This window comes from Dipodomys spectabilis, unplaced genomic scaffold, assembly GCF_019054845.1.
Source record: "Dipodomys spectabilis isolate Male_0828 unplaced genomic scaffold, ASM1905484v1 ptg000176l, whole genome shotgun sequence".
Lineage (NCBI taxonomy): Eukaryota > Metazoa > Chordata > Mammalia > Rodentia > Heteromyidae > Dipodomys > Dipodomys spectabilis.
In genome coordinates, this window is record NW_024870853.1 from 4,784,337 (window position 1) to 4,796,810 (window position 12,474).

The following is a 12,474-nucleotide window of genomic DNA, read 5'->3' on the forward strand; positions in this document are numbered from 1 at the left end:
CTCAGGGACAGCCCAGGCCCTGAGTTCAAGCCCCAGGATAAAAACAACAACAAAAACAAAAACCCAACAACTCACCAAGTTGCTGGGCACCAGTGGCTCATGCCTAAAAGTCACAATCTGAGGATCGTGGTCCAAAGCCAGCCTGAGCAGGAAAGTTGTGAGACTCTTACCTCCAATTAAGCACCAAAAAGCTATAAGTGGATCTGTGCTCAAGAGTTGAGCACTAGTCTTGAACAAAAAACCTCAGTGATTGGAAGTAGGGTGCCAGTGGCTCATACGTGTAATATATATTAGTTTGAAAGCTGCTTTCGTGGGGTTATTTTCAACCCAGGAAATCAGCAAAGGCTGAATCTGTGCACATGCTGTTTGACATTGCAGCATCTTTTGCAAGGGCTCAGGTAAGATTCATGGAGTGCTTCTGGTTACAGGATGGAGCAACTCCTCCCCACCCCCTTACCAATTCTTTTTGAAGATGCTTATTTACTAGTATGCAGCATGACAAACGCAGGTAGAGTTCACAGGTTGCTGCAGGTGAAGGTTCTTCTATGTCATGGGTGTCAATGTACAGCATCATGGGTGCCTGCTGACGTATAGCACCCGTGGCTCTGTTCTGACCTGCAAATGTAGGCAGGGCTTTCCAGGCTCTTTCCAGCAGCAGATGTCTGCTAATCTCACCCAATCAGACTTGCTGTGATCTCAAAGAGTTGACCTAGAATCTATTGAAATAGGATTTAGTTCACTCTGGTGGGAAATGCTTCCAGGCTTAGTGACACACCTCTGTAATCCCAGCAGTCAGGAGAATGAGGAATTCCAGGTCTGCCTGGGCTACACAGCAAGAATGTCTCCCCCCAGTAAAAAAAAAAAAGAGGAGTGGTTAGAGGAATGGAGATATAACTCAGTGGTAGAGCATTGGTTAGCATGTACAAGGCCCTGGGTTCAATCTCAGCACTGAAAAAGAATGGAAAGAAGGAAGGGAGGTGGAAGAGAGAGGAAGGGAGGGAGGAAGGGAGAGAGTATGGGGAGGGAGGAAGGGAGGGAGAGATCTAGGGATACTGGAGCCTATGCCCAGACCAGCAGATGTCTGGCCTCTCTGTCCCAGGTCTAATCACCATACACAGAGCTGCCAGGAAGCACAGACTCATTTCAGAACAAGGGGCCAGACTGCCTCTTTTTTTGTCAGTCATGGGGCTTGAACTCTGGACCTAGACACTGTCCCTGAGCTCTTCAGCTCAAGGCAAGTGCTCTACCACTTGAGCCACAGGGCCGGTTTTCTGGTGGCTAATTGGCGATAAGAGTCTCACAGTGACTTTCCTGCCTAGGCTGGCTTTGAACCGCGATCCTTGGATCTCAGACTTCTGAGAGCCACTGGAACTTGGCCAGCCTGCCTCTTTTAAAAAGAAGTTTCTCTTATTGAACATTGCCTTTGTCGTCTCTGAGGGTTTGTAAGGCCTGCTTCTACAAAATTTTACAACTGGATGAGGAAGCATGCTTCACCTCAAGTCATTTGGGCAGAAGCAGCAAGGGCATGGTGTTGTAGAGAGTTTGTATGTGTGTATGTGGGAGGGGGGGCGGTGATTTGCAACTAGAAGCCCAGCAGAGTATCAGGATCTTCCCTTAACACCATCTTAGGCAGGTATAGTAACTGCAGTTCTGCAAGTTGTGAGAGAATGCCCAGAAGGTTCTCCATTCATTTCCTACTTCTCTATATTCGCTGAAGTCTTCAGTTAGGTTATCTAAATAGGTAGATTTAATTAGGTAGCTGGTAAAAGGAATACCACCTGCTTTCAGGCAGGAAGAGAAGTTTATTTTACCGAACTGCTTGCCCCCGCCATGCAAGGTAGAGACCACATAGCCAGAGGAAGGGGCAGGCTGAGGTCTGACCTGGGTTTAAGTAGGGAAGGGGAGGGGAAAAGGTACAGCCAGGTGAGGGAAGGTGTGACCACACTTGATGCAGATGTGACCTCAGGGCCTGGGACCCTCCCCTGGTCTGAGGGGAAGAGTGTGTGTGGGGGGGGAGCCCAGGATGTGATCTCCAGGTGTGCGGTTACCTGGGTGACACAGGTACTGGGCAGAGACTTAGCCAAGAGGAGTGAGGAGCTTGCCTCGCATTCCCAGGGTGAACCTTACAACTTCCACTCCTCCATCTCATCTCAGTCCCTGTATTAGTTATGTATCACTATATAACAAACGACACCTCCCCCTTCCTCAATTTGTAGTGAGTTTGAAAAGCAAATGCAAGCAAGGCACTGGTGGCTCACACCTGCAAACCTAGCTACTCAGGAGACTGAGATCTGAGGATCGAGGTTCAAGGCCAGCCTGGACAGGAAAGTCAATGAGATTCTTATCTCCAATAAACTACCAGAAGAGCTGGGAAGTAGCCCTGTGGCTCAAGTGGCAGAGCGCAAGCCTTGAGCAAAAGAAGCTCAGGGACAATACTCAGACCCTGAGTTCACTCATCAGTATTGTCAAGTAAACACACACACACACACACACACACACACACACACACCATATTATCTCATACTTTCTGTGCATTAAGGTGCCCCCCACAGTTAGTGAGGGTATGGGCTGGGTCTGCATTCATCTAAAGGCTTGGGTGATGGTTCGGTGCCTCACCAGGAACCAGAGATATCATCACAAGGGACTGTACCACCTTCTTTGTGCCTAGGAATCTTACTACACACAGTCCTCCATTTTTTCTATTTATTACAGGCCATCCATTAATCATTAGAAACAAGACCTACAAGTGCTTTCTTTCCAGAACAGAGGAATTAGTGTCTGCCTTTGGGTAGGTGAAATGGTGAAGAAATTGTGGCTGTAACATCATCTTATCTGGTCATATGTACATAGCTTTTGACCTTTCCTGCTTGTCCCAGACATATAGTAGTTGTTGCAAATAAAGGAAATAATAGGACTTATGTTTCTTTGGGCCTGGCTTACTTCACTTAATATAATTTTTTCCAAGTCTTTCTATTTCCTAACAAATGGGGTGATGCCATTCTTTCTGATGGAGGCATAGAATTCCCATATATATGTGTGTGTGTGTGTGTGTGTGTGTGTGTGTGTGTGTGTGTGTGTGTGTGTGTGTGTGTGTGTGTGTGTGTGTGTATGTATATATGTATGTATGTATGTATGTATATATATATATGTATACATATATATATACATATATATATCATATTTTCTTGATCCATTCATCTACTGAGAGGCATCTAGGTTGGTTCCATATCTAAACTATGGTAAATAATGCTGCAATAAACATAGTTGTGCTGGTAGCTTTAGTATGGTCTTGTTTGTGATAGGGACACAAGTGGTTTTTTTCTTTCTTGCTATTGTTTCTAATGTATCTATAAGGTACCATATGATTTTTTTGTTGCTTTTTTTGTTCCTCCCCATAGTATAACCCCTGTTTTCACTGTATTTGATGTTGATATAATTTGGGGAGGGGAAGGGAAAAAAACAAAATGTTTAAATAGGGATACAGGTTGACCCATTGTAATAATGAGATGTATAAGACACTATTGAACAACAAACTTTACAATTTATGGGTAGGGGGGAGAGTGTAGTTATGGAGATGGGAGGGAAGGGATGGTAAGGGAAAAACAAAGGAGGAGGCAACAATGCTTGATAAGAAATGTACTTATTACCTTGCTCATGTAATTGTAACCCCTCTGTACATTATTTTCACAGTAAAAAACTTACTATTAAAAAAAAAAGAAAGTGTGGCTGTATTTCAAAAATTTCAACAGCTAGCTGGGTACCAGTGCTCATGGTTGTATTCCTATCTACTCAGTATGCTGAGATCTGAAAATTGTAGTTTAAAGCCAGACTGGGCAGGAAAGTCTAAGAGACTCTGATCTATTAACTACCAAAAAACTGGGAGTGAAACTGTGGCTAAAAAAAAAAATAAAAAAACAAGGGGCAGTGCTCAGGCCTGAGTTGTAGCCCCACCCATTGTGGGAAAAAACAAAACTTCCACAGCTGTCCCTCTGTCCACATTGGGTGGTATCTCTCCAACATGCAAAATAGATTCACCATTCCTAAGGCTCATAATGGCCTTCTCCCATCAGTGCCAAGCACAGATTCTTTTTTTTTTTTCCTTTGCAGTATTTTTCTTGTGCCATCCCTAGCCCATGAATTTAGGGCCGGGGTGCTGCCTCTAAACTTTGGTGCTCAAGGTTGGCACTCTACCACTTGAGCTACAGCTCCACTTCTGGCTTTTTTTGGTGGTTAGAGATGAAGAATCTGACAGATTTTCTCATCAGGCTGCTTTGAACTGTGATCCTCAGATCTCAGCCTCCAGAGTACCTAGGATTACAAACATGTCATCCTAGCATGTCGAGCTAGGGATCCTTTTAATATTTTTTCAGATAAGGCCCTACAGTTTTGCCAGGGGCTGGCCTCAGTTAGTGATCCTCCTACCTATACTTCCCATATAGGTTGGATGTCAGATATCATTTACCTAGCTCATTTGTTGAGATGGGAGGATCTCACTCATTTTTGCCTAGACTGTCCTTTAACTGCCATCCTCCTCTCACAAGTAGCTGGGATTACAGGCATGTACCACTGCACCAAGCCAAAGTGCAGATTCTTATCATCCTTATGAGGTACACAAGCATATCACTGAGGATCCTCACACACAGTTTTATAAGTAAAATGCCTTAGGTAATGTTCTCAACCTTATCTGTGAGTCCATTTGACCTCCCACATCCCCACATCAATACACAACCTTTGGAAAGTGTAGATGACTTCTACAAATGGTACTGTGCAACACAGAAAACAAGACACAAAGGAGTCTTTCAGAAACTGTTCTAAACAATCCAGGGAGATGCTAAAAGCTCCTTGAAGCCTGGGAATAATTTTCCAGGCTGTTGGCCCTGCCCCCTGGATTCCTAGTTGTATACCTATGGCTCAGCTCTCCTCTCCCATCAAGCTAATCTGCACTTGAAGCTGCATGGGACTGTTTGATTTTGTTTGGTTTTATTGTCTTCCTTTGGCAGCCAGTTGAGTTTTGTAGGCCCAAAGGCGTTTCCAAATTTTGTACAGTTTATGCCCCTTTCCATGCATGGCGATGTACATGGAATTCATTTAAAACTTTGCAACTCTTCTGTGAATCTTTTTTTTTTTTGCCATCCTGGGCCACTTCCAGCATTTACTATGATTAATTGGAGATAAGAGTCTCATGGAGGGCTGGGAAGTTGGCTCAGTGGTAGAGCGCTTGCCTTGCATGCATGAGGCCCTGGGTTCAATTCCTCAGCACCATATAAGCAAAAAGAAAAAAGCCGGAAGTGGCGCTGTGGCTCAAGTGGTAGAGTGCTGGCCTTGAGCTGAAGAGCTGAGGGACAGCGCCCAGGCCCAGAGTTCAGGCCCCACGACTGGACCCAAAAAAAAAAAAAAAAAAAGAGTCTCATGGACTTTCCTGTCCAAGCTGGCTTTGAACCTCAATCCTCAGATCTCAGCCTCCTGAGTAGCTAGGACTACAGGTGTGACAAATCAGCACCCAGCTTGTGAATCTCTATCTTTTTTTCTTACCATGACTGGAGTTTGAACTCAGGGCCTTGAACTTGCTCAGCTTTTTTTTTTGCCTGGCTGGCACTCTTCCACTTGAACCACATCTCCAGAGTGGCTTTTTGTGGGTTATTTTTAGAGATGGAGTCTCTCTGACTTTTCTGCTCTGACTGGCACTAAAAATGTGGTCTTCCAGATCTTAACCTCCTAAGTAGCTAATATTATGGGTGCGACCCACTACCACGTAGCTTCTGTGACTCTTTACTTTTGCTCAGGGCATGGGCACTGTCCCTGAGCTTCTTTTGCTCAAGGCTAGCTCTCTACCACTTGAGCCGCAATGTCACTTCAGGCTTTTTCTCTTATGTGGTACTGAGGAATCAAACACAGGGCTTCATGCATTCTAGGCAAGCACTCTACCACTGAGCCACATTCCTGTGAAACTTATTAAGGTTTGCTTTATTAAAGAGAAGGTTTGCTCAAAAATAGCTTTGTGGGCCAGGTGTTGGTGGCTCACACCTGTCATCCTAGCTACTCAGGAGGCTGAGATCTGAGGCTCAAGGTTAGAAGCCAGCCCATGCAGGAAGTCCAAGAGACTCTTATCTCCAATTAACCACCAGAAAACTGGAAGTGGTGCTGTGGCTCAAGTGGTAGAGTGCTCACCTTGAGCTGAAGAGCTGAGGGATAGTGCCCAGGCCTAGAGTTAAAGCTCCATGACGGACAAAAAAAAAAAAAAAAAGCTTTGTGATAAACCTGTAATCCCGACATTCAGAAGGCTGAGGCAGAAGGATGGGGCTAGCCATGGCTATGTAACAAAACTATCTCAAAAAATGGTGTCTCAGAGCTAGGTAAGTGGCTCAGTGGTAGAGTGCTTGCCTTACAGGCATGAGGCCCTGGGTTCCATTCCTCAGCACCACATAAGCAGAAAAAGCTGGAAGTGGCACTGTGGCTCAAGTGGTAGGGCACTAGCCTTGAGCTGAAGAGCTGAGGGACAACGCCCAGGCCCAGAGTTCAGGCCCCATGACCGGACCAAAAAAAAAAAAATGGTGTCTCAAAAATGGCTTTCATGAACAGTCTCTGAAGGCCTAAGGTACTCTCATATGTTTAGATATTTATTATAATATCCCACTTCTAGCTACCAAAATTGCTATTTGCTATCCATTACTGAGTAACAAATTATTCTAAAACTCAGTGGCATGAAACAAGCATTTGTGTGTGTGTGTGTGTGTGTGTGTGTGTGTGTGTAGTATTGGGAGACTCGAGAGCTGGCTCATGCTAAGACAATGCTGCTATTCTCCTAGTCTCCCAAACCAACATTTACTATGTCATTGTCTCCATTGTTCTTGAATTTAGGAATGACTCATATAGAAATTCTGAACCAGGTTGCTGTCATCCAAAGGCTTAGTGATAGAAGATCATACTTCACATGGCTGATGGTAAAAAGACTCAACTGCTCATCCCATAGGCCCCTCTTTAGGCAGTTGGAATCTCCTCATAACATGGTAACTAAATTCCTCCAGAGTGACTCATCTAGGAGAGAAACTGTGGTTGGGTACTATAGTATACACCTATAGTCCCAGGGTCCACATAGGTTAGCAAGACCATGTAAAAAAAGTCAAGGAGCGAGGAGGGGGGGGGGGGGGGTGCTGGGGGGGAGGGGCTGTAAGCATAGCTCAAATAGTAGAGAGCTTGTGACACATGTACAAGACCCATGCTATTTCAGTCCCCAGCACCTTGGGAAAACAAATGATAACTAGGAGAGAAACCTCAGCAGATGTCACTCTGCCTTTAATGACCTACTCTCTGAAATGACTGTCACTTCTGTGTATGCTTTCTATTAGGAGCAAGCCTTAAGAGGAAGGGGATGAAGAGTCCACCTTTGACAGAAGGAGCATCAAAGAGTTTGTGGAAGTATATTTTAGTTTTTGTTTGATGCTGGTACTTGAACACCCTTGGCGTTTTTACTCTTGGCTCTCCATTCCTCTTGAGCCACAGCTCAAGCTTTTGCCTGGTTATTTGGAGATAAGAGTCTCATGGACTTCTTTGCAAGGGCGAGCTTTGAACTAACATCCATAGACCCCAGCCTCATGAATAGCTAAGATCACAGGTCTGATGACAGCACCCAGCTGCCATCATCTTTCAGGTAGAACCGTCATAGACATTCCCAAAAGAACCACAAGTACCAGGAGGTCTGGGGCTTCAGGGAGCAATTTGGATGGTATTTTGTCCCTAATTGAAAAACTTGAGTCTATGCTTAGGACACGGTAATAATAATTGTCATGTTTCTTTCTGATATGGCAATATCAATCACTTTAAGTACTGATTCTTCCTTACAGGCAAAACTAACAAACCAGAAATATAGAAGCTCTTGCCTGTAATCTTAGCTACTAAGGGGGCTGAGATCAGAGGATCACAGTTCAAAGCCAGACCAGGGGGCTGGGAAGGTGGCTCAGTGGTAGAGAGCTTGCCTCACATGCATGAGGCATGTGACCCTTTTCTTCCCTCAAGGGCTCCAAGCCTGGATTCAGTACAGCCTCTCAACCAGGGGTGGGCATTGTGGAGAAGGAAGTCCTGGGGAAGACCTCTAGTTCTGGTGCTGGGAGCTGAAAAGAGGTCTCTTAGCATTCACATGCAGTGCAGGATTGATCCATTTCAATCGCTTTCCTTTAGTTTTCTCTTTCCCATTTCCAGGTTCCCCAGGCCATATGGGTTCCTGTAGTCCTAGATCACCAAAGAGATCTCCTTTGCATTTTTTCTCTCTTGTTCATCTTTCAGCTGGATCCAAAGGTGAGCAGAGTTGCAAGCAGAGTTTCTGCTAACTTTTCTGAACTCCTAGCTTAAACCTAAAGCTGTATATGATGGATCTGACTCACATGAATACACACAGATTTTCTTAATTTAAGGTTTTATTTTTAATGCAGGTATTTATTGCACACATCAGTGGGGTTCAGGATAATGTTTCTACATCTTGCACCTCAGCTCTCAACCTCCTGCTTAGCTAGGATTACAGGTGTGAGCCACCAGCTCCTGGATGGCCGCTGGCGCCGGGCTTACTTTTTTTAGTTTTCACATAAGGAGAAAACATGTCTGTGTGTGGCTTGAGAGTGGAAAGGAGACAACACTGCCATGTCCCAGGCTGGCCACTGGGTGGCGCACACATACACATCTGAACAGCATTGCAAAAACTGAAAACAATGCTCAGGAAGGCTGCAAACCACAAAAGGCTGTTGCTGGGGTTGTAGCTCAATGGTGGAGTGCTTCCTTTGCATATGCAAGGCCATAGATTCAATCAACACCAACACAATAAAACACAAAAGGCTGGTTAGTCAGAAGCCACCTGGCAGTTGCCTGCCAAAAAGATTAACTTTCATCATTTAAAACATCTGGAATATATTCCAAGGTTACTGAGCATATGAAGAACGAGGAGAAACTCAATTTACAAGGGAAAAAAACCTAACAGATGCACCTTGGGTGACAGAGGTGTTGAAAATATCTTGCAGAAATTAAAACAGCTCTGCCAGGAGCTGTTTGCTCAAACCTGTAATCCTTGCTATTCAGGAGGCTGAGATCTGAGGATCAAAGTTCGAAACCCAGAGAAGGAAAGTCTGTGAGACTCATTTCCAAATAACCAGAAAAAAAAAAAAAAAGCTGAGTAGCTGGGAATGTGGCTCAGTGGTAGAGTGCTAGCCTTTAGCAAAAGCAGATCAGGGACAGTACCCAAGCCCTGAGTTTAAGCCCTAGAACTGGTTTAAAAAAAAAAGTAGGAAGAGGAGGAGGAGGAGGAGGAAGAGGAGGAGGAGGAGGAGGAGGAGGAAGAGGAAAAAAAAGGGAAAAAAAAGCCAAAGTGGAGCTGTGGCTCATTAAGCTACAGTCAGGTGCTGGTGGATCATGCCTGTAATCCTAGCTATTCAGGAGGCTGAGATCTGAGGATCATGGTTCAAAGCCAGCTTGGGCAGGAAAATTCATGAGACATATATCCAATTAACCAAAAAAAAAAAAAACCAGAAATGGAGCTGTGACTCAAGTGGCAGAGTGCCAACCTTGAGCAAAAAAGCTAAGGGACAACACTCAGACTGAGTTCAAGCCCTAGGATTAACATATAACAAAAACTGATTTAAAGAAAGCACTATGGAAAATGCCCTCTGCACTCAACATCCAGTGCCCCTTCCTCCTTAATACTCCAAGTTTATTCAAGGCAACAATGGCAATCACCAAAAGCCCATTTTTCGGGCTCTTGCTGTAGCTGTTGCCGCTCATCTGAGCAAGCTCCCTCGCAATGAGGCACAAGCAGAAGTACTCTGCTGGGCTCCCACACTTCCTCTCTCGCGTACTGTGAGACATAGACTTGACTCTAAACTTCCTCCTCTGAAAAGTAAAATGACAATCACAGACAGGCATGGTGGCACACACCTGTAATCCTAGCACTCTGGAGAATAAGACAGTGGGATTGGGAGTCAGAGGCCAACCTGGGTTGTCTCAAGAAACCAGTTGCTGAAGACAAAGCTCAGTAATGGAGTTTGCTCAGCATGCACAGGGCCCTGGGTTCCACTGTCTACATCACAATGGCTGTCATCCAGGCTGTCGGTGATACCATGTTCTGTAAGCTGTCACTATTACCCTAGACTCTACAGTGGTCCACTTTGCTGGCCATTGCCAAGGCCTACCCAGCTCTTCCCAGAAGCAACCACCCTACCAGGCTTCCAGCTTACAAATGACAAGTGAATTGGCACTATGCATAAACTGACTAAAGTATGGCATATGCATGGGTGGGTTGTTATGTGTAACCCATTTGAACAATCAACAGTTGAAAAGACTGGATACCAGGAAGCTGAAACACTGTCTGAGGTGATTGGAGCCTCAGGGGATAGAAACAGTCAAATGCAAAGAAAGGTGGGTAAATAAACATAATCCTCAATGTACATATGCAAAAACGGGTCCAGGAACTGGAGGGCATGAGTGGGGTTGGGAGAAATGGGGAAGATTGATGGAAGGGTGACATTGATCAAGATGCATTATACTCAACACAAAGGTGCAATGTCTATGTGCATCTGATATATTGTAGCCAGGCACCGGTGGCCTGAGTTCAAGCCCCACAACTATCTCTATCTATATCTGTATCTATATCTGTCTCAAAGCTGGGTGCTGGTGGCTTATGCCTGTAATCCTAGTAACTCAGGAGGCTGAGATCTAAGAATTGTGGCTCAAAGCCAGCTCAAGCAGAAAACTCCAAGAGACTCATCTCCAATAAACTATTTTTAAAAAGCCAGACGTTAGCTGGGCACAGATGGCTCATGCCTATAATCCTAGCTCCTCAGGAGGCTGAGATCTGAGGATTATGGTTTCAAGCAAGCCTGGACAGAAAAGTCCCCGTGAGATTCATTTCCAATTAACCATTCAAAAACTGGAGGTGGCACTGTGGCTCAAGTGGTATAGTGCTAGCCTTGAGTACAAAGAGGCTCAGAGACAGTTCCCAGGATCTGAGTTGAAGCCCCACAACGAACAAAAAAAGTCAGAAGTGGTGCTGTGGCTCAAGTGGTAGAGTACTCACCTTGAATAAAAAAAGATCCTGGGCAGTGCCCAGGCCCAGAGTTCAAGTGCCAGGACTGGGCACTCAGAGATATAGATAGAGATAATATACATACATATCTCTATCTATGTCTAGAAATGAACTCCAGGAAATGAAAAGATTTTTGGTTTGGGTTTTTTTTTTTTTGGTTAAAAAAGATGTATTATGGGGCTGGGTAGGTGGCTTGGTGGTAGAGTGCTTGCCTTGCATGCATGAGGCCCTGGGTCGATTCCTTATCACCAAATAAGTAGCCTTCAGCTGAAGAGCTGAGGCCCAGTGCCCAGGCCCAGTGTTCAGGCCCCACAACCGACAAAAAAAATACAAAAAAGAAAAGATGTACTATACTCACATCAAATTGAAACTTCTTTGTACAACTATTCAAATGAAAAAAAAAAAAAAAAGAAATATACTGGCACTTTCTTCTCCCCACCTTTCTCCCAGAACCACTCCTTATCATGTTCCCATTTGGTCCTTTGAAATCACTTTCAGCTAGTCAGTCCACAGAAGCCACTCCATTCCCCCCAGCAGAGTAAGTTCTAAGCATCCCACTATAATCAAGTCTCAGCCCACAGTATATTCTCAAAGCAGATGAGCTCTCTTCAGCATCTGGCTTCTATCCCCGGGCATGCTGGCTAGAAAATAAGCTCTTTTTTTTTTTTTTTTTTTGCCGGTCATGGGGCCTGAATTCTGGGTCTGGGCACTGACCCTCAGCTCTTCAGCTCAAGGGTAGCGCTCTACCACTGAAGCCACAGCGCCACTTCCGGCTTTTTCTGTTTATGTGGCCCTGAGGAATCGAACCCAGGGCCTCATGCTTGCAAGGCCTGCACTCTACCGCTGAGCCACCTTCCCAGCCCCTAAGCTCATTTTTTTTTAATACAAAATATGGCTTTTCTCAGTCTAGGCACCTACTTTTTGACAATCGCCTAATGCTTATTGGCTGGGGAATTTACTTTTTTTTTTTTTTTTGGTTGGTCCTGGGGCTTGAACTCTGGGCCTGGGTGCTGTCCCTCAGCTCTTCAGGTCAAGGCTAGAGCTCTACCATTTGAGTCACAGCGCCACTTCCAGTTTTCTGGTGGTTAATTGGAGATAAGAGTCTCATGGACTTTCCTGCCCAGGCTGGCTGTGAACCGTGATCTTCAGATCTCAGCCTCCTGAGTAGCTAGGATTACAGGCATGAGACACAAGTGTCCAGGTACTACTTTTTTAGACAGTTTCCCCTAAGGCCTCTTGAGCGCTGGAATTATAGGTAGAAACCACCATGCCCAGCCTCTTTAAATGACTGTAAGGATGCCTCTAAAGTTGATGCTTGGTTTCAGACAAGGCCTTTCAAAGATATTTACAAGAAACTAAGTGCTGAGTATGATAGTGCATGCCAGCTACCCTGGAAGTGGAGACAGGAAGAA

At 45.0% G+C, this 12,474-nt stretch overlaps 1 protein-coding gene across 1 annotated transcript in view; it reads right to left on the reverse strand.

Annotated features, from left to right (window-relative positions):
• Positions 1–521: 521 nt before the first annotated feature.
• Positions 522–12,474, reverse strand: part of Yipf6 (Yip1 domain family member 6) — a 39,752-nt gene continuing 27,799 nt past the window's right edge. Inside the window, exon 7 of the mRNA XM_042694898.1 lies at positions 522–583. Within this exon, the coding sequence (XP_042550832.1) occupies positions 558–583 (26 nt within the window). The 3' untranslated portion in view covers positions 522–557. The remainder of the gene's footprint in view (positions 584–12,474) is intronic.